At 39.0% G+C, this 21,811-nt stretch overlaps 2 protein-coding genes across 5 annotated transcripts; one reads left to right on the top strand and one right to left on the bottom strand.

The window, feature by feature from the left end:
* Nucleotides 1-1,899: 1,899 nt before the first annotated feature.
* On the bottom strand, nt 1,900-20,872 carry LOC148201380 (pentatricopeptide repeat-containing protein At5g66631-like). 4 transcript variants are annotated; one of them, XM_088109103.1, is made up of 5 exons: nt 20,685-20,872; nt 12,178-12,317; nt 11,214-11,280; nt 11,017-11,108; nt 1,900-9,204 (listed from the first exon to the last, which is right to left on the bottom strand). In XM_088109103.1, exon 5 carries the CDS (start codon nt 5,062-5,064, stop codon nt 3,823-3,825), a length of 1,242 nt encoding a protein of 413 aa, XP_087965229.1. In that variant the 5' UTR covers nt 5,065-9,204; nt 11,017-11,108; nt 11,214-11,280; nt 12,178-12,317; nt 20,685-20,872; the 3' UTR covers nt 1,900-3,822. The 4 variants fall into 4 exon arrangements, with proteins under 4 accessions (XP_087965229.1, XP_087965230.1, XP_087965228.1 ...); XM_088109104.1 differs by lacking the exon at nt 12,178-12,317; XM_088109102.1 differs by lacking the exon at nt 20,685-20,872 and having other exon boundaries at nt 12,178-13,807.
* On the top strand, nt 14,174-18,217 carry LOC148201381 (serine/threonine receptor-like kinase NFP). The gene has a single exon (XM_088109101.1). It carries the CDS (start codon nt 16,124-16,126, stop codon nt 17,921-17,923), a length of 1,800 nt encoding a protein of 599 aa, XP_087965227.1. The 5' UTR covers nt 14,174-16,123; the 3' UTR covers nt 17,924-18,217.
* Nucleotides 20,873-21,811: the final 939 nt, after the last annotated feature.

Raw genomic sequence — 21,811 nt, 5'->3', positions numbered from 1 at the left:
AAATAGGACGAACGTCCAAATACAGTACTGGATGGACGGACGTAACTCTCTGTTTGACCAATTAAATGAACTGATGCCAGTATTTGAACGAACGTAAGAGGATAAATATTCAAATGTTGGAACGAACGCTATTTTGAACGAACGCTTCGGTATCAGACCGAGCGCTGTTTAGGACGAACGCTTCGGTATCAGACCGAGCGCTGTTTAGGACGAACGCTTCGGTAGAATACCGTGCGCCATTTAAACGAACGTTCGGTATCAGACCGAACGTTACTAAGGACGAACGTTCGACATAAGGCCGAACGCTATCAAGAACGAACGTTCGACGTAAGGCCGAACGCTATTAAGAACGAACGTTCGACGTAAGGCCGAACGCTATTAAGAACGAACGTTCGACAGAAGGCCGAACGCTATAAGGGCGAACGCTTCGGTTAAAGACCGAGCGTTACGTATTTATAAAGTTTCAAATATTTATAAACAGCTGAGCTGAACGAACGCTCAGACATCCAAATGGGGACGCTCGTTCTCGAGCAGAATTCTTTCGAAATGAAGGAATTCCATTCTAAGTTATTTTAAGGAAAACCGAACGGTCTAAGACCGTACGGTGACGAGCGTCATTTATCAAAGGGGATGATTTAAGTTTCAGATTTCAACCTTTAAACTTATACTTTATGCTTCATAGGATCTTCAATTTATAAACTTTATAACATGCATTCCAGTAACTTCATATTCAACATCAAAATACAGATTTACTTCATACAACATAACATCCATTTTTCATACGTATCAAACCAATCATGCAGATCAATCAAAATCAGAACTCATATTCCATAACAGTGATCGTCCATACAGCTCAAACATCATACATGCAATCCAGATTACACAACATGCAAGTATAAATTAAACATATAAGCTTCCCTTACCTGGATAGCAGGGTTCGTTCAACAGCAAGGATTTGATTTGTTTCTTAGACTTTCTACCCTCAGTTTCACTAACTATCTTCACTTGATCTAAACATCAAAATCAGAGATTGCTTAAAAATAGTTCATGCATGAACCGAGGACATGGTTTCGAACGAAACCCTAACGGACGAACTGCTAGCGAAAGGAACTTACCAGCTTAGAATCTAATTCTGTTCGGTCCAAAGTGAAGATCACAGCTGGACGAACACTCCTACGGTTCTGAAATGGAATTTGGAGAAAGCTTGGTGAGTTACAGTAGAGAAAAGTTTACTGGTTTATGAGAGAAGTTGGAGAAGATGAAGGGTTTGGGTTCTGAGGAAGAGAATGAGTGGTGCAGGTAAGAGAGAGAATTCTAAAAAAATCCAGTTTTGTTAAATTCATGTTCGTTTGAGCGAACGTATCCCAAGCTGACACCTGCCCACTAAATTCTGAACTGGAAGCTTCTTCTGCAACACGTGGCGTGTGTGCATGTGAAGCCATGTGCGTTTTCAACGTTGCAGAGAATGATGTGACTCGGTTTCAGTGCACAGCAGAGGGTTTATCAGATTTGGAAATGGGTTTTAAATGAGATAAGCATGGATTGTGGTGTGCATTAATGGTGATATGACAGGTAATTTACAGAGTAAATTTTCAGGGTCTCACACCAATTATATACGTCATACATATATAATAAAGACATCATCATGCATAATATAGGAAAGCAGTCAAGAGTTAAATAAGGAATACAGTCATCCTCAGAATAGTGCGGAATTGACAACTGGAGTATTAAGATTCCTCTATGGGAATTACGGAGAATTTAAAACTTAAAATACACAAAACATCCTTCCAAATAAAACGAGTTTACGAAATAAAAACTAGACATCTAAGCTGCAGCACTGCCGTCTCCATCAAGAGTTGCTCCCAAAGTTTCCTCCTCAACATCTGCTCCCATCCAAGTGGATGATCATCGCCAAAGAAACATACCCAAACAGCACATAACAAACAATGCAAGGGTGAGCTAGATATAAAAAGCATGTTATACATACAGCACAGTTAATTTATGCAATCATTCGAACAATTAAAGCATACTCATTGATCCATATTTCACACACTCCCATGACATGTAAACATTCATCCAAACATGGTAAACTGACATCACAAGACTTTTTACTTTAAACCCCGACTTGTTGCTTTATAGACCGACTCGTCCGGACTAGAATGATTACCGAGCTATGGCGGGTCTTGCACTCGTGGTGGCTTTATGAAACTTGGGCACTTCCGCCCTGGCACTACCTCCTTGTGAAACTTGGGCACTCCCGTCCGGTGGAACTTTTGGGCACTCCCACCCGGCCACAATCACGAGGTTAATCCGTTATCACTTACCTTGGATCATATGGAAGCATCCAAGACTAGGACCTCCTGCTACTCCTCACCACATGTTCAATCCTCTCTACATGAGAAGAAAGACCATTGGAGATTCAGGATGACCCCCAAAACTGAGCTATCATGTAATCATTCTATACAACCCCAAAACACCACCATGTATCCTCTCCTTGAGGATCATGGAATTACGTCCATGAATCATACTATTACTTTGAACCTTAACCCAAGTCATGAATAACCAGATACCACCCTATTATCACAACAAATCCAACATATCTCATACATTCACATATTTTCAAATAAATCACGTCACAGACAATATTCCAACCATTGGTATACATAATCCAACTCAAGACCAAAGGAACTTAGAATTCAACATATTTGTAAAGTACTATTTGAACGAGCACTATTCACCGAACACAGTGGGACGAACGCTACTGGACGAACGTCATTTTCAAAACACTAAGCCGAACACTATTTGGACGGACGCTAAGAGATTGAACAAAAATTGACCGAACGCTAAAACCGAACGCCTGGACACATTTAGTCCGAACGCTAAAACCGAACGTCATATTGGATTCAACACTATCTGGCCGAATGCTAAAACCGAACGTCATATTAGATTCAACACTATTTGGCCGAACGCTAGAACCGAACGTCATATTGGATTCAACTTTATTTGGCCGAACGCCAAAATCGAACGCCTGAACACAATAAGGCCGAACGTCAAAACCGAACGTCTAATTGGATTCAACACTATTTGGCCGAACGCTATGAGATCAACAGGCCGAACGCTAAGAATTTCTAATCCCATAATAATAATACCGAACGCTCAAGATTCAAATCCAAGAATACCAACCTGAGGCCCAACGTTAACAATCATATCCATGAACGAACGCTTATGATTTGAAACTTAGAGTCTAAATTGAACTCGAACGCTCACAACAAAACCGAGGCAGGACGTTCACCATCAGAACAAAACAAAGGCCGAACGTTAATCAAGCCAAGACCGAACGCTCATAATATCTCATTAAAACCGAACGTTCATTTACTAATACAGAAATGAAACCGAACGCTACAGTCACTAACTAACCATAACGGACGTTCCAGATTCAAGCCTGATAATACTAAATTATGTCGAACGCTATTTTTATAAATTAACAACGAACGTTCACGATTTAAACTTATACATACCCATTTAACAACGAACGCTCAAGCTCAATTTATACCCAGACGAACGCTGAAAATCCATTACACACATAGACGAACGCTCTAAATCTATTATACATTTATACGAACGCTCAAAGGAGGATTTAGACGAACGCTCAATCATTATTAAGGGCGTACGCTACACTCATAGGACGAACGCTACACTCACAATATACGAACGCGAACGCTCGTCAAACTTAATACCGAACGCTCAACATATTTTGGCGTACGAGTCATTTTGGACGAACGCTAACGTTCGCTAACCACAAAACCGAACGTCCACTTTCACTCACCAATTTGAACGTACGCGCCTTACATCTTCAAAGAGCCTCCATGCTAGTGCAGCTCTATTTGACTTGCAATAACCTTGGATTAATACCTTAAATAAATAAGCATCAGGCTCAAGACCACTCTGCCTAATCATTGCAAAGAGCTTTGGTACTGTTTTTATGTCCCCAAGCTGTGAAAAGTATAGCATTAGGCCTGAAAATGTCTGGATATCTGGGCAAATACCATTTAAAATCATGTCATCAAGCATATCCAAGGCATCGGAGTTTCTTCCACACTTAGTCAATGTTCTTAGAACAGACGAATACAGAAGCATCAGGTTTACATTTGATATGGGACCGCAAAGTATTCGGTCGTCATTAAAAACCTTCGTAGCAGCATCAGCATTTTTTGAAATCCCATAAAAGTCAATGATCAGCCTGATGGTGCTGAATGGTAGTCTCATTCCCTCCATTCTGATCTTGGAGATGAGTGTATTAACCAAGTCAGTACGTTCATGTCGTGCCAGTAGGGTCGTGATTCTTTGTACGGTGTATATGTCATGAGTAAATCCACTTTGATTAGCAACCCAGCAGAAGAAACTCCATGCAGCTTCTGGTGTTTTGAAATTTCTAAGCATCCTGCAGACCAACCCTGTTGTCCACACAAAGTTTGCACCCTCTAGTGCTGCTACCTCATCAGGACTCCAATTCCGTAAGGCACTTGCCAAAGCCCGTGGGTCCAGCCATGGTTTTAAATGAACTCCATCAACAAGATCACATTGTTTCGCATCATTTATATTCTCGTCTTCAACCTTATTCTCATTCTCATCATCATCCCCGTCACCACCATCAACAGAATAACTTACACTCCTGATTCTCTCATCTGGAAAAATTCCTCGCAGTAATTGCTCATTGTCTTCAAGAATTCCTTCCTCTTTCATCTGCTGCAGCAACAAACTCACGCCTCTACTAGGAAGTATTCCATCAACCTGCATTTCATCAACTAAAATTTTCACTTCATCAAACCATTTGCTACCTTCAAAACCCTCTAGCAGAACCGAGAACTGCTTCAAAGTGCGTTTGACCCTCCTCAAAGGCAACAGATTAAAAACCTCCATTGCTTCCGATAACTTCCGAGATTTCACAAGGTGCTCGATTATTATAGTGAAGCTCCTGAAATTCGGCAGAGACCCTTCATCAATCATCCCCTGAAAAACTCGTACAGCCTGCGAGTCCTTACCCATTTGAGCATAGAGAGCCATAACAATATTATATGATTCAGTACAGAGATGGTTGCTCTCGAGTGTATACTGTTCCCACACTTGAAGGACAGTGTCCAGGTCCGCACGTCCTTCTTAAATAATAATGTAAGGATCGCACGTCCTTTTTAAAAGAAGAAGTGGGGAAGGGGGCGGCTGCACGTTTGAAAGAAGAGGGGCTCCACGTCCAGCAACGAAGTGGGCAGCAGCTGTGAGTGGTGGGTCTCTCCATCTTGAGTGCTCCAGCCACCACCAGGAAACCTCCATCATTACCTTCATAGTGGACTTGGCACTGAGAAGTGGAAGGGGATGGTTGAGATTAGTCCAGCTAGGACCACCCAGTAGAGTGCACGGCCTTCTTTCCCTTTAAGAGAAGAACCCTTGGATTCAAAGGGGTGTTGGGTTCTGCATCCGGAGGAGTGAAAAGCTTTGCTGCAAGATCTGGGAGAGGTGAAGTGGAGATCTTCTGGAAGTTTCAAGGAGGCCTTAGTACTGTGTAACATCCCAAAATACAGTAATCACCATATAATAGAATTAATTACATTTAACAGTAAAACAATGCGGTCTTTAATTGGTATTCAGAGGTTTCAATCCTGAGCGTTCGGTCTTAAATTGATAGGTTTCAATCTTGAGCTTTCGGTCTTCGTGAAATAGTTATCGTAGGCTTTAAACTGGTATTCTCATAGTGATCTAAAGCGTTCAGTTTTGAGGAGGTACTCTAAGGTTTAACTTGTAGCGTTCGGTCATCGTGAATTAGGGATTGTAGGCGTTCATCCTTAAATTGGTATTCTCAGGAAGTCATCTTGAGCGTTCGGTCTTGGTGAATTTGGGGTTGTAGGCGTTCGTTATTAAATTGGTATTCTCGGGTAGTAATCTTGAGCGTTCGGTCTTAATTTGATAGTCTTAAGGTTTGATCTTGAGCGTTCGGTATTATTATGTGATTAGTGATTGATAGCGTTGGACCTGGATCAGGTATTCTGAGGTTTAAATTGTAAGCGTTCGGTCATACTATGTGTTAGCGAACGTTCGATCTTGATGATGTTTGTTCTAAGTTAGTGATCGTTCTTAGCGAACGTCCAGTCTCGATGATGTTTGTCGTCAGATAGTGTTTGACATAGACAGCGTTCGGTCTTGATGAGCTTTGAACTTTGAACGTTCGTTCAAACAGTGAAGTCTTAGTGCTCAATCTTCGCGTTCGTTCATATAGTGTTCGGTCTAATAACATTTGGTGTTTTAGTGTTGAGCCTAAGAGATGATGTTAACGTTCGTTCGGGTAGTATCCAATTTGAGTGAGGTGTTCGGTTTTAGCGTTCGTCCGAATAGTGTTTAATTGAATATGGTGTTCGGTTTTGAGCGTTCGGCCTAGTATTGTTCGTTCTAAGAGCGTTCTATCATTATGGTGTTCTGCCTTTTAGCGTTCGGCCTGATTATGTTGGATCTCATAGCGTCCGTCCAAATGGCATAGTGTTCGGCAATATAGCGTTCGGTAGATGGCGTTCGGTAAATAGTGTTCGTCTAAGTAACGTTCGGTGAATAGTGCCCAGCCAATAGTGTTCGGTTCTAAGTTCTTCTACTCTTATTCTGGGTTGAATTGAGTGTGCAATATGTTTTGAATATGTATATATATATATATATACTGTGATGTGATTTATGTGAAAAGTATGTGAATGTATGAGATATGTTTAAATTACTGTGATAATATGACTGTAGATGTAAATGATGAATTTGAGTATGATTTGGACATCTCACACATGACATACTCCCTCTACATGAGGATGAGTACTCATGGAACATCAGGATGGACAGCAAGTCTTAACTTATCCACAGTCATACTTTACCAAATTTAATATTCAATATATGTAAGAGTCGTTCCTCCCTGGAACGCTCGTTCAAATTCCATAATCGTATAATCATTTAATATAGTGTTCACACTTCAACATCTTATAATTTATCATCATCTTTATCTTCAGTTTTGAAAGTATAAAATAACGAACGTTCATACTTCTGAAGAACGAAGACGAACGCTAAAGACTAGATTTAGCAGACTCGTTGCCAAACAGAATAAGTTGACACATACTTATATGACGAACGTCACTGCTACTCGAATCAGTTGAATGAACCGACTCTTAGAGATATGCAATCAATGTTCAGAATAATTTAAGTACAAGGACTCTAGGCCGAATCCAAATGAATGAAGACACAACAAGACAAATAATTAATTATACTGAGAACAATGTGTTTAAAGGGGTCGACTGCCAGTCAATGACCGAACGCGATAATATACATTTACTAATCATTTGGACGGACGCTATTTGCGCCCCTTTAGAAATCAAAGGTAAGGACGAGCGTTCGGTATAAGACCGAACACTTCTTAGGACGAACGCTAATTATAAGACCGATAATTAATTAGGACGAACGCTTGGTATAAGACCGAGTACTATAGAGGACGAACGCTCAGTGTAAGACCGAGCGCTACAAATTTGTAAGTATAAGGGATAATACATTATAACTTAATTTAAATTATAAGGTTACCACTAGGCTGAGCCGAACGCTCAACATAGTATTTCACGGGACGCTCGTTCTCGATCAGAACTCTTTCCAAATGAAAGAATTCCTTTTTAAGCAATTGATTAGAAACCGAACGGTATAAGACCGTACGATGACGAACGTATTTTTATCATAGTAAGGATTTCATATTTACGATTTTCATCTAGTTCAATTATCAATTTTCAACGTATCAGTTCATGCTTTATACTTCATATCAATATCAATTTCCAAACTTTATATGATTCACATTAATCATTCTTACTTCAAAGGGATAAATCATCTCATATTCATACGTATCAACCATAAACATACATTTCAACCAACATATATTATATTCATTCCATACAACAACGTTCGTTCATGCATACTCAACCAGCATACATCTCATACATTCAGTTCATATCATGCTTGCATACAACATACAAGTATAAATTAATTTACTAAGCTTCCCTTACCTGGATAGCAGTGTATGTCTAATAGTATAACTTGAACTTGCCCAACTATGGCTTTCTACCCTCCACGATCTTTCTTACGCTCTTCAACTAAGTCTAACCAAAGAAAACTCAGAGAACTCAGTTTATACCCTTGCATGCAACTGAATCTTAGTTTGCATGTAACACAGAAACAAACGTCCAGAGTCGAGCGACTTACCGGTTACAGAACTTGGATCTGTTAGGTTCAGATTGAAGCTCACGGCGCAGGGAACGTTCCTACGGTTCTGAATATTGAACGGAGAAGAGATGGGTGAGTAATAGTAGAGAGAAGTTGAAGGATTCTAGAGAGAAGTTGGAGAAAAATGGAGTCTGAGTTTGGGAGGGAGAAGGTGCATGCAGAGAGAGTGGAGGCAGATTTTTCAGAAATCATTTTTGTCTACCCCACGTCCACTCGAACGTGCGTTCTCCTGGTGACACCTGCACCCCCACTACTGACTTCAGAAGCTTCTAAATTGACACTTGGCAGGCGTGCGTCAGAGTGTGTGAGTGCGTTTTTAATGAGACTGAGTGTGTGGCGCAGTGCATTAATGAGAGCAGCCAGGTGACTCAGCAGTGCATTAATTGGATTGGACAGATGGCTTACGGTTAATTTTCCAAGGCCTCACAATTGTAATTTCACATTTAATTACACGTCATATTCTGACTGTTATATATATTTGGATGTTGACGTCTATATTATATAATATTGGTTATTATATAATTGGTGTAACATCCCAATAAATAGTAATTACCATTAATCAGAACTAATCACATTTACAGAAAATACAGTGCAGTCTTAAAATAAATAACAGCTGCTCCAAAAGAAAGCAGCACGTAAAAAAAAAATAAACAGTACTGTACAGTACATTACAGCAGATGCTCAACATTTAAAACTGAACTTGCAGCACTTTACAGTGTTCAGAAACTCATCAAAATACAAAACAGTTCAGTATTTACAATTCTGCAAAAACTATATACAGAACTGTCAAAATACAATACAGAACTAAATCCTAAAACTGCTACGGAATGAGCCTCTACTGCTCAGCTTTAACTTCAACTTCTACGAGGTTGGCATCCTCCAAATTTTCTTCTTCCAGCATAGATTCAAGGGGTGCCTCACCATCTGCTCACATCCACAACGGATGATCATTGCATTGACAAGACGGACATACAGAAAACAGTAGACAACACAAGGAAAATTGCAAGGGTAAGCTTAGGTAATTTAATTCAACACAATCAACATAATTTAACATATAAAATCAGTCATACAATTCATACAATATTAAACACATATCCACGCATACAGTGACTCATCCAAATTCTCATAATTAAAGACTGTCCGGACTGTATGATCCATGTATCTACAGGCGTTCCTGCACCCGGGTGATGTAGTAACTGGGATACCCTCAACAGCTGCCACCCGAGGTTAACCCTTATCAGCCCAAGTACTATAAGGACTAGGGCCTCCTGCCATTCCCACGCATGAACTACTCTCCTCTACATGAGGATGAGCAATCACGGAATATCAGGATGAACAGCCATCAGTAGCTTAATCCATGGTCATACTACACTACTTCTCATATTCACATCATGGAGACGTTCCTCCTTGGAACGCTCATTCACAATCCAATCCGATAGAATTCATTCACATAACCATTCTCGCATATTCACAACTTCTCTTAATTAAATTTTCATTCTGTGTTCCACTCTCTAAATTTTAAAGGACGTTCATCTCTCAATAGATGGGGAAGAACATATTACAGCACTCATACATTCACGTTTCTGAACAAAAGAAACGCACCCTTATTCATGCAAGGACACTGATACAATTAACTAATTTAATTGAAATTGAGTCTAAAAGATCCAAATAATACTTAGGAAAAATTCTAAGTATAAAGACTTGAGATTAAATGAAAAGAACCATTACAGTTTTTCATGACTTTAAGTAAATAATCAGAGCCTTTGTAAATTCTGAAACGAACAATGCCAGTCAAAGACCGAACGTTAATTAATCAATTGAACGAACGTTACAAGATTCGCCCACGAAACAATAGTAAGGACGAGCGTTCAGTAGAAACCGAACCCTCTTTAGGACGAACGTCAGGTCAATGACCGAACACCATTTGAACGAACGTGCATTTGAACGATCGTGCATTTGAACGAACGTTCGGTATCAGACCGAACGCTAACTAGGACGAACGCTCAATCTAAGATCGAGAGTTCATTTGGACGAACGCTCAGTATAATACAAAGCGCCACTTAGGACGAACGCTGGTAAACCAAAACCGAGCGTCCTAACTATACTTCACTTTATTTTCAATAGTTGGACACGCTAGGCTAAGCCGAACGCTCACGCCTAACTCTTGACAACTAATAACGCTCGTTCCAGATCAGGGTCCTTTCCAAATGAAAGAATCCTTATTCTAAGTGATGTTCCAGGGAAACCGAACGGTATAAGACCGTTCGATGACGAGCGTACATGATAGATCAGAGAAGGTAAAATTTCCAGGTTTTTCAACTCGATAACTTCACAGATTTTCATGTGATTCATAATTTTAAAGTTTTCATTTCCATCCTACATTTCATACATTACAGAATTCATATTACTCCATCATCAATACAGAAATTTCCAGTTCCAAACATATCATTCCAAATTCTACATAGCTTCAATAATATCCCAACTCATACAGCACATTTTCTGCATAAAATTCAACATTTTTCAACATCTGATCAACCCGAATTAATCATTTTCCAGTGCAGACATACCAGCATTAATATACAGTTTCAAACATTAACATTCATACACAACCAGTGCAACATACTCATACATGCATACTTAAAATTCATATATTTCATACAATTCAACATCCAGTGCACTTCATTACTGTCATTAACATTAAAACAGCATTAAATTAAATTACTAAGCTTCCCTTACCTGTTACTGCAGTGTACTTCCAATTGCTCAGAATTTCACTCTTTCACTCACGGCTTTCTATCCAGGAATTCACTCAACCACTTCCACTAAATCTAATACACCAAAAATCATAACAGATCAGACTTCTAATCCTGCATGCAACCAGAATTTTGGTTCGCATGAACTAAGTGGACAATTGTGCAGAAACGAGAACTTACCAGTTCAGTTCTCAATTCTGTTCGGATCTGAATAGTGCTCACGGTGCAGGGAAACTTTCTCCTGTGTCTGAAATGAGATCAGAGGGTTCGATGGTAAGTTATCTTGAAGAGAAGATGAACGAGTGCAGAGAAATTTCAGAGAGAATTTGAGGTCAGAATTTTCGAGAGAAGGAAGGTGATTGCATGCAGAGAATGGGAAGAGTTTTCCTGAAAATTTACTTCCTTCTTTCACAGAAACTAACTCCCATTCTCCACACACCACTTGTCTTCCACTATCATTAGCAGAGTGCTTCCACTGTGACACATGGCAGACACATGCAGTGGGAATGTGAGTGGATTTTGACGTGGCAAAACGCATCATAAGAGTGATCAGAGAGTGGTTTTGTGTGCTAATTAAATCAGGTTCTCACAATTGGGATGTTACAAATAACCTCTTATAAAATCCATATATGTATAATTTTTATTTATGTTTCCTCTTTTTAAAATTTAAAAATTAATTTAATTAATATAATGAAATACCACATTTTATTCTCAATCAATAAAAAAAGATAATCATGACTAAACCAAAGGAAAAATGTCATTAGCTGCAGTTTACACTCTTTCTTTTGGAGTAAGCATCCTCTAACAGAAAACTGATTCAAAATCATGTCAGACATTAATTTTAAACATAAAACCCATCTATGGAACATAGCCAAGTCTTATCTTGGCAACACAAAGCTCTTTAAAAAAAAAATATCATCCATTGACTCTTGAAAGTAAATCACCCATTTTGTCCTCAAGTTGTTACCTTCCCTTCTAAACAGTCTTTAAAGTAACAAATAGTTTAATTAATTTTGAATACTTATTAATTTACTCTTAAAATTGATGTATTAGAGTAAATTCGAAGAACCTTTGAAGGTTAGTTTTTGAACATTTAAGGCATTACTTACATAATTTCTAATGCTTTTTAAGTAATTTTCCTTACTCTAAGAACCATTGACGAGAGAACCATATTTCATGGATCAAATTGATGATTCACCCAAATGCCGTCCGTATCTGTTTCTCTTAACGTTGTTCCGCCACCCTTTCTTTCACTACCGGAGTGCATCCCTTGTTTATTCATAACTGAAATTTGTAACCAAATACTTTCGTAAGAAAAATAAAAGGAGTTGAAAATTGCCACTGAATGCAGGTTTCCACACGTTAAACAAAAGAGCTTGATTGAGTGGATACAACGAAGGATTTCGTAGCCATAAGAATAAAGGCCCGCTTCTGAGTATCAACCCACGTCCTAGCCTACAACAAATATTTAGAAATCTTATTACAGCAACCTAAACTTTTGTAGTCAACCTCACCGTCTAAAACAATCTCCACAATCGTTTTCACGATTTTAAATTATGGTCCCAATTCCAATTGCTGTCACCACAATCCTGTTGGGTAAACTTTAAAAGGGTCCACACGGTTTTATTTGTTTGTTTGTAATGATTGTAACTACCACACTACACCGAAAGTAGTCATCCACTTCACCAACCATTATTTGGATTTTTGTGTGTAACTCACTTATAAAAGTGATTGAAGAAGTGGTTGTAAAACACCCACCACCGAGAAGAAAGAAAATACAGAGGAAGGTGTGGTCGTGTGACACACTTGTAGTGTGTGCACCGTGGGAGAATGGGCAGTGAGAAGGAAGAAAAGAGAGTCTCCATGTTGTGTATTGTGTGCAAGAGAAAGTGTGTGAGCATGTGTACCGTGAAAGAGACAGAGAAGTATATGTGTTTGTTTGAGTTGTGAGTGTGAGAGATTAAAGTGTGGTGTTTGTATTTGTATGTTCTGGATAGTTTGTCCAGAAAATTTAGTTTATATATGAAGAGTATATTTCCCAGATAACATATAATTGATATTATAGCTCCCAGCTCGATTTCTACAAATCCTTGACATTGCAGAAAAATACATACTAATGCGTGACAGGAGTTGTTGTTATGGAAATAAAACAATTGCGAACTTTTTTTAAAAATTGTTTGTCACCTGTAAGAATGTGTGCTGAGATTTCATGTGCGACTGTAAGTGATCAGAGAAACGAGAAAGAGAAAACCAGAAAGAACAAACTGAAAATGAATGGTATTGAAAAGTTACGGAAATTACAATAAAACAAAGTATTTATACAGGAAAAAAAGAAGAAACAACTAAGAAAAGTAAAACGCAGACCGAGCAGCTTCCTAGACCGATCGTCCTAGAATAGAGACGATCGGTAGAGAGCAGACAACTGAACCTGTCGAACGGAACGACCGATCGTCCGAGAGTAGAGTCGATCGTCAGTGAGAAGACAACAGGAACAGTAGCGAGAAGTCAACAGAACTTGACGAACGGTATAGCCGATCGTCCAAGAGTCCTTACCGATCAGTGATGACGATCGGTAAGAACGATCGGTAAAGAAAGGGATTACAATCAAACCGATCGTCCGAACAGTAATGACGAGCGTTAAGGACGATCGGTAATGTAAAAGGTCTCTATCACCCTCCCTCAAGATGAACATGTATATTATGCATGTTTAGCTTGGAAGTAACAGTATTAAAAGGAGAAGGATAGAGAGATTTGGTAAAAACATCTGCAACTTGATTGGTAGAAGAAACATGGAGAAGTTTGATAAGACCATCTTGAAGCTTTTGTCTAGTAACGTGACAGTCTATATCAATATGCTTGGTTCGTTCATGAAAAGTGGGATTTTTGGCAATGTGGATAGCAGAATTGTTGTCACAGTAAACAGAATAAGGGGTCGGACACGGTATATGCAAATCTTTTAAAAGATATTGCAGCCATTGTAATTCACAAGTTAAGGAAGCTAAAGATCTGTATTCGGCCTCAGAAGAAGACTTGGAAACGGTGGTTTGTTTCTTTGATTTCCAGGAGATAAGAGCAGTTCCAAGGAAAACGCAAAAACCAGAGATGGATCTTCTAGTGGTAGCACAGGTAGCCCAATCAGAGTCAGAATAGGCATGAATGCGGAAGGAGTTATTTGCGGCATATAATAGACCAGAACCAGGAGCATTCTTTAAGTATCTAAGAATCCTCATGGCTTGTTGCATGTGAGGTTGGCGAGGAGTGGAGATAAACTGACTAAGTTGTTGTACGGCAAAAGTAATGTCAGGCCGTGTATGAGGAAGAATGGGCAGAGAATACAGAGGAAGGTGTGGTCGTGTGACACACTTGTAGTGTGTGCACCGTGGGAGAATGGGCAGTGAGAAGGAAGAAAAGAGAGTCTCCATGTTGTGTATTGTGTGCAAGAGAAAGTGTGTGAGCATGTGTACCGTGAAAGAGACAGAGAAGTATATGTGTTTGTTTGAGTTGTGAGTGTGAGAGATTAAAGTGTGGTGTTTGTATTTGTATGTTCTGGATAGTTTGTCCAGAAAATTTAGTTTATATATGAAGAGTATATTTCCCAGATAACATATAATTGATATTATAGCTCCCAGCTCGATTTCTACAAATCCTTGACATTGCAGAAAAATACATACTAATGCGTGACAGGAGTTGTTGTTATGGAAATAAAACAATTGCGAACTTTTTTTAAAAATTGTTTGTCACCTGTAAGAATGTGTGCTGAGATTTCATGTGCGACGGAATTCACACCCATCGTATAGGCCGATGGATAGCTCTAGCCCCCATTTTAAGCAAATGAATTAGAATAAATATTATAAACTCTTCTGAGATCTGCAGAGCTGACAGTCCATTCATCACCCTGCAATGCAAGCGGAAGAACCTTATTTTATTTCCTCACAACTCTCTTCTACTGCTGCAGCCTCTCTTCGTCTCTCCTCTTTCCAGAGACTCTTTACTAGCAACTCTTTGGTGGCAGAGTCAGGCACTAAACCAGAATTCTTCATGTCTTCAAAGAGCCTCCATGCTAGTGCAGCTCTATTTGACTTGCAATAACCTTGGATTAATACCTTAAATAAATAAGCATCAGGCTCAAGACCACTCTGCCTAATCATTGCAAAGAGCTTTTGTAACCCAACACCCCTTTGAATCCAAGGGTTCTTCTCTTAAAGGGAAAGAAGGCCGTGCACTCATACTGGGTGGTCCTAGCTGGACGAATCTCAACCATCCCCTTCCACTCCTCAGTGCCAAGTCCACTATGAAGGTAATGATGGAGGTTTTTGGTGGTGGCTGGAGCACTCAAGGTGGAGAGACCCACCACTCACAGCTGCTGCCCACTTCGTTGCTGGACGTGGAGCCCCTCTTCTTTCAAACGTGCAGCCGCCCCCTTCCCCACTTCTTCTTTTAAAAAGGACGTGCGGTCCTTACATTATTATTTGAGCAAAATCGAACTTTTCTTTCGTTAAACTTACTCTATAATTTCGTTTAATAATTCACATCTGATAGTATCATTTGATATTTCATCTGATAACAACATTTGATAAGCTTTTTAGTTATTTCGAAGTCTATTTTCAGCTAAATCTTACAGCCCCTGTACATGCAATATTCCTTCTATTACTATGTTGAATCATGTGTAAATTACAGTCGCTAATAATGGTCTTGGTAAGTCTGAGCAAACCTACCCATATCAGCAAGTTTAGTTGGTGTATTGGTGTCGGCTTGCTGGCTAACATCGTGCATAGATAGAACTGGTAGGAACATTAATTGGCCGTCCAAAGCTTTGCTTTGACATCACAGTACCCTATTACCAATTTTTTATATATCATGCGCATGAAGTGCATACAATTTGTCTAATATAAATATTGACGTGTCCACTGTGTCTAGGATTCGGACAGCCAAAAGGAAATATAGTTAAAGCTAATGAAACAAACAGGACCATATATTTATATTAAAACAAATGATACTTTTATTGATAAAGAACTCTTCATATCAACAACGCCGATTGCCACTGATAGTACACTGCCTCGTAACTTACATTTGATCACAACTTCACATCAATGGCTGCCTTGTTTGTTTCTCTTTCTCTCCGTGCCCAGATTCTTTATGTTGTACTCATGTTTTTCACTTGTATTGCAGCTCAATCACAACAGACCAATGGAACAAACTTTTCATGCCCTTCCGATTCACCTCCTTCGTGTGAAACCTATGTGACATACATAACCCAGTCTCCAAATTTTTTGAGTGTGACCGGCGTATCTAATATATTTGACACGAGTCCTTTGTCAATTGCAAGAGCCAGCAACATAGAGAATGAGGAAGACAAGTTGATTCCAGGCCAAGTCTTGCTGATACCAGTAACCTGTGGTTGCACTGGAAACCGCTCTTTCGCCAATATCTCCTATGAAATCAACCCAGGCGATAGCTTCTACTTTGTTGCAACCACTTCATACCAGAATCTCACAAATTGGCATGTAGTGATGGATTTAAACCCCACTCTAAGTCCAAATACTTTGCCAGTAGGCATCCAAGTTGTAATTCCTTTATTTTGCAAGTGTCCTTCAAAGAACCAGCTTGACAGAGGGATAAAGTACCTGATCACTCACGTGTGGCAGCCCAATGACAATGTTTCCCTCGTAAGCAACAAGTTTGGTGCATCACCAGAGGACATATTAAGTGAAAACAACTATGGTCAAAACTTCACTGCCGCAAACAACCTTCCAGTTTTGATCCCAGTTACACGCTTGCCAGATCTTATTCAATCTCCTTCAGATGGAAGAAAACACAGAATTGGTCTTCCAGTTATAATTGGTATCAGTCTGGGATGCACACTACTGGTTGTGGTTTCAGCAATATTACTGCTGTATGTATATTTTCTGAAAATGAAGAGTTTGAATAGGAGTGCCTCATCAGCTGAAACTATAGATAAACTACTTTCTGGAGTTTCATGCTACGTAAGTAAGCCTACCATGTATGAAACTGGTGCAATCTTGGAAGCTACCATGAACCTCAGTGAGCAGTGCAAGATTGGGGAATCAGTGTACAAGGCTAACATAGAGGGTAAGGTTTTAGCAATAAAAAGATTCAAGAAAGATGTCACGGAGGAGCTGAAAATTCTGCAGAAGGTGAGTCATGGAAATCTGGTGAAACTAATGGGTGTGGGTGTCTCATCAGACAATGATGGAAATTGTTTTGTGGTTTATGAATATGCAGAAAACAGGTCTCTTGATGACTGGCTTTTCGCCAAGTCTTGTTCAGAGACATCAAACTCAAGGACCACGCTTACATGGTGCCAGAGGATAAGCATAGCAGTGGATGTTGCAATGGGTCTGCAGTACATGCATGAACATGCTTATCCAAGAATAGTCCACAGGGACATCACCAGCAGTAATATCCTTCTTGACTCTAACTTCAAGGCCAAGATAGCAAATTTTTCCATGGCCAGAACTTTTACCAACCCCATGATGTCAAAAATAGATGTATTTGCTTTTGGGGTGGTTCTGATAGAATTACTTACTGGCAAGAAAGCCATGACAACCAAAGATAAGGGTGAGGTGGTTATGCTGTGGAAGGACATTTGGAAGATCTTTGATCATGAAGAGAATAGAGAGGAGAGGCTCAGAAAATGGATGGATCCTAAGTTAGATAATTATTATCCTATTGATTATGCTCTCAGCTTGGCCTCCTTGGCAGTGAATTGTACTGCAGACAAGTCTTTGTCCAGACCAACCATAGCAGAAATTGTACTTAGTCTCTCCCTTCTCACTCAACCATCTTCCTCTACACTGGAGAGATCCTTGACTTCTTCTGGATTAGATATAGAAGCTACTCAAATTGTCACTTCCATCACAGCTCGTTGATTGAGTAAAGCCAATCCAGTTTCTCAAATCCAAGATGGTATTTTTTTTTTACATAATGATTTCACCTTAGTCAATAATGATGAACTTGGTTTACGGGAAGTGTTCAACATTTAGTTTTTCCGTCCCTGTTGTTCTTTAATGTTTGAGGTAGAGTTGGCAAACGAATAGCAATTGCAGCTCACCTCAGACTAAATTTTCTTGCTTCTATACTTTTTTTTTGGATGACAATTGAAAGTGAATCAAACAATGGAGTTGTTTATTGCATTGTCAAACAAATTCAATAAGTTTAAAGTATATGTTTCTGTCTTTGCATTAAGCTCATATTTCATACTCAAATCATAATATTGCAGAGACAGAATAATCTATTCATCCATTCTTTTTGTTTTTGGTCACGAGGTTGGGCATAAGACCCAATTGAGAATGTTGAAACTTGGAGAGGATTAGCATTAGCAAGAAGACCTTAAAAGGCTTTTACATGCAATAGAGATACTGATAAATTAAAATGGTGGTTGCCTTTTTGGCTAATCTTAAAACAGTTAGGTAGACAATTGAGAATTTTTAGATAGACAGCATATATCTTACGCATGTCATATTTGATTTATGTAATAAAAATGTACTTCTTAAGAACAGATGCATTTTTACTTATGATGATGCATGAAGTGACGAAGCAAATTTGTGCAATACAATAATATGGCCCTAGGTTTACAATATCTTATAGACAGTCCCAAAGAATGCAGCTGCTGCAAGTCAACCAGTTATTCATGTAACAGGAAGGCCGTTTTAAAATGAATAATATGTTTATAAAGTATAAAATAGAAGCTTCCTTGCTCCAATCATTGACGGAGCTACCTAACTTTAGTGGGAAAAAAAACTAGTACCAACAATGGGAATCGGTGAGAGTTGTGGGTCATGTCTCTATGGGAATCTTGGGTAGACATTACTGCTCATACCTACTTGGCTGTGACAGTTCTGCACCTCAAAGCTGCTGTCAGAGAAGGTTTTAAATATATATATATATATATATATATATATATATATATATATATATATATATATATATAAAACTAAAAAACTCAAGCAAATTTAAAGTTGACTAAAAAAGTAAAAAATTTAAGAATCTAATAATTAACTACCGAGATAAAGCATAAAAATATTTTTGATTATACACGATAAGAATATAAAATTCTTAAAGGCTGTCTAATTAAATCCCACGAAAATAAAGTATATGCCAACTTGCATTAAATACAGAAATCCCATTACAGTATATATATATATTTCAAAACAGATTACACACCCAATTCATCCCGGAATAAGAGCAGAAGAACTTAGAAACAACACTATTGACTGGGCACTACTTGATGAACACTATTTGGCCGAACACTATTCACCGTTATTTGTACAAACATTATTTACCGAAAGCCATCTGCCGAACGCTATATTGTCAAACACTATGCATTTGGACGGACGCTATGAGATCCAACATAATCATCCGAACACTAAAACCGAGCCCAATATTAGATTAAACACTATTCAGCCGAACGATGAAACCGAGCACCAACAATATTCAGCCGAACGCTAAAGCCGAAAACCTCACTGGATTAAACACTATTTGGCCGAACGCTAAAACCGAACGCTAAAACCGAACACCTCACTCAAATTGAATACTGCTAGGACGAACGCTCAAAGATAAATCATCATCAAAGACCGAACGCTGCCTATGGCGAATACTATCTGAAGACAAACATCATCAAAGCCGAACGTTCGCTATGAACGATCACTAACTGAGAATAAACATCAGCAAAACCGAACGTTATCTATCATTAATACCGAACGCTTACGATCGAAGCCTGAGAATACCTGGTCAAGATCGAACGCTAACTATCACTGATACACCCAGATCGAACGCTTACCAACTAAACATCAGAATACGCGATCCAGGTCGAACGCTAATGATTACTAACAGATATCAAGACCGAACGCTCAAGATCCAAACTTGAGACTATCAAATGAATACCGAACGCTCAACATTGCTACCCGAGAATACTAAGTTAAAAACGAACGCTCATACTCACTAATACACCAAGGCCAATCGTTTAAGATTTCAAACTTAGAATATCCAATTACGGCCGAACGCTCACAAATCACAAATATCCAAAAACGAACGCTTATAATCCAAACTTAAGAATCCAAATTAATACCGAACGCTTACAAGCGAGAATGCCTTATCAAAACCGAACGCTCAAATACTAATACAGAAACAAGACCGAATGCTAAAGATCACTGCAAATATCAGTTTAAGGACGGCCACCTACAACCACTATTACATCAAAACCGAACGCTCGAGATTGAGACCTAAAATACCAAAATTGATAATTAACGCTCACCATCACAATTAAACCAAGGCCGAACGTTCAAGATGGAAACCTAAGAATACTAAGTTAAGACCGAACGATCACAAGCACTTATACACTTAAACAATCGCCGAACACTCACTAGACAAGCCCATAATGAACGCTAACGCTCGTTACTGGAGTATACAAAACCGAACGGTTAGTTTGGCCGACCACTATTGGTCGAGCACTGTTTTGACGAACGCGCGTTCTGCAGAATTCTGCAGAATCGCACCAGATTTTCCAGAAACCCAGAAACCCCATTTTTCATCCCCAAATTCCCAGATTTGCATCAAAGAGTAGAATATAACAGATCTCAAACACAGTTTAATATTTCTACAATCTATAGAAACAGGTCTAGCTCCCCTTACCTCTTTTTCCAGCAAAGATTGGTTGGTTCCTTAAGATTTCAGCCCTTACTTTGTTGATCTAAGCCTCCTTCTTCCTTAGTTTCTCAACTTCTCCGGCAACACTCCAATTTCAGACCTCTCTCTCATTCACTCTTTTTGTTCTTGCTATTTTAATCCTACGATTTATTAGAAAACAGACGGTCCCTCCATTTCCAGATAGGAATCATGTTGGTCACTAGAAAAGGATAATATTGGTTCTTAAAGTCAAAATTTCGTTCAATGTTTCCCACAGAGTCGTTTCATGATGATAGTTTTGTCCTATTGTGTGCACTTAAGAAAATATTGTGTTTTGTTTACACAAAAGGTGACCCCAAGGTAAAAAAAATGGATCCCGATATTCTAACAAAGCCAATTTGACAAAAATTTGACAACACCACGTGTCAGGTTTTAATTGGTCAAATTTGAATATTTTTTTTAATTTAAAATCTAGTTTGGAATGGGTTGAAGTTTGAATTCCGAAATTGCCCTCTTCATTTTCGAACTCTATCTTCTCTCCTTATCATTGTCTTCTCTCTCCATTTTAGGGATTTGAATTTCATTTCAACTTCTCTCTTTGTAGCAATGTTCTCTGTAAGACCCGTATTTTTGAATGGTGGGGGACATGGTGGGGACATGGTGGTCACCCACCTCTTTGACTATTAGAATGCAATTATTGGAGTGCAATATTACTGAAGCATAGCAAAGGAGAGGGTCTCTTGTTTTGGACGTCAGGGGAGAGCAACCAGAGGAAGAAAACCATTCTTTCTCTCTCTAAAACTTCATCTCCAAAATTCTCTCACTTCACTCTAGAATTCCAGCACCTTGAACCATAGGAATTCTATTCTGATGCTACCATGGTTTCCACGGAGTAGAGGGCTTCATTGCAACCGAACATCTTCGTCATTCCGATAGGGGCAGAGTTCTTGGCTGTAGGATGGTTGTGCTAGGAGAAAACCAGGTAAGGGGAAGCTAGATTTGTGTATATAAATTGTAGAAATAATAGGTTTGATATCATATTATGATTATTTGATGAATAATGTTATGTTTAGAATATCCTTCTTAGCTATGAATCTGTATGAGTGATGGTAGAATTATACTGTTGTAAATCT

Source organism: Vigna umbellata, chromosome 3 (assembly GCF_029865625.1).
Source record: "Vigna umbellata cultivar VRB3 chromosome 3, Vumbellata_1.0, whole genome shotgun sequence".
Classification (NCBI taxonomy): domain Eukaryota; kingdom Viridiplantae; phylum Streptophyta; class Magnoliopsida; order Fabales; family Fabaceae; genus Vigna; species Vigna umbellata.
Note: the sequence above shows the minus strand (reverse complement) of the source record. Positions and strands in the feature narration are given on the sequence as shown.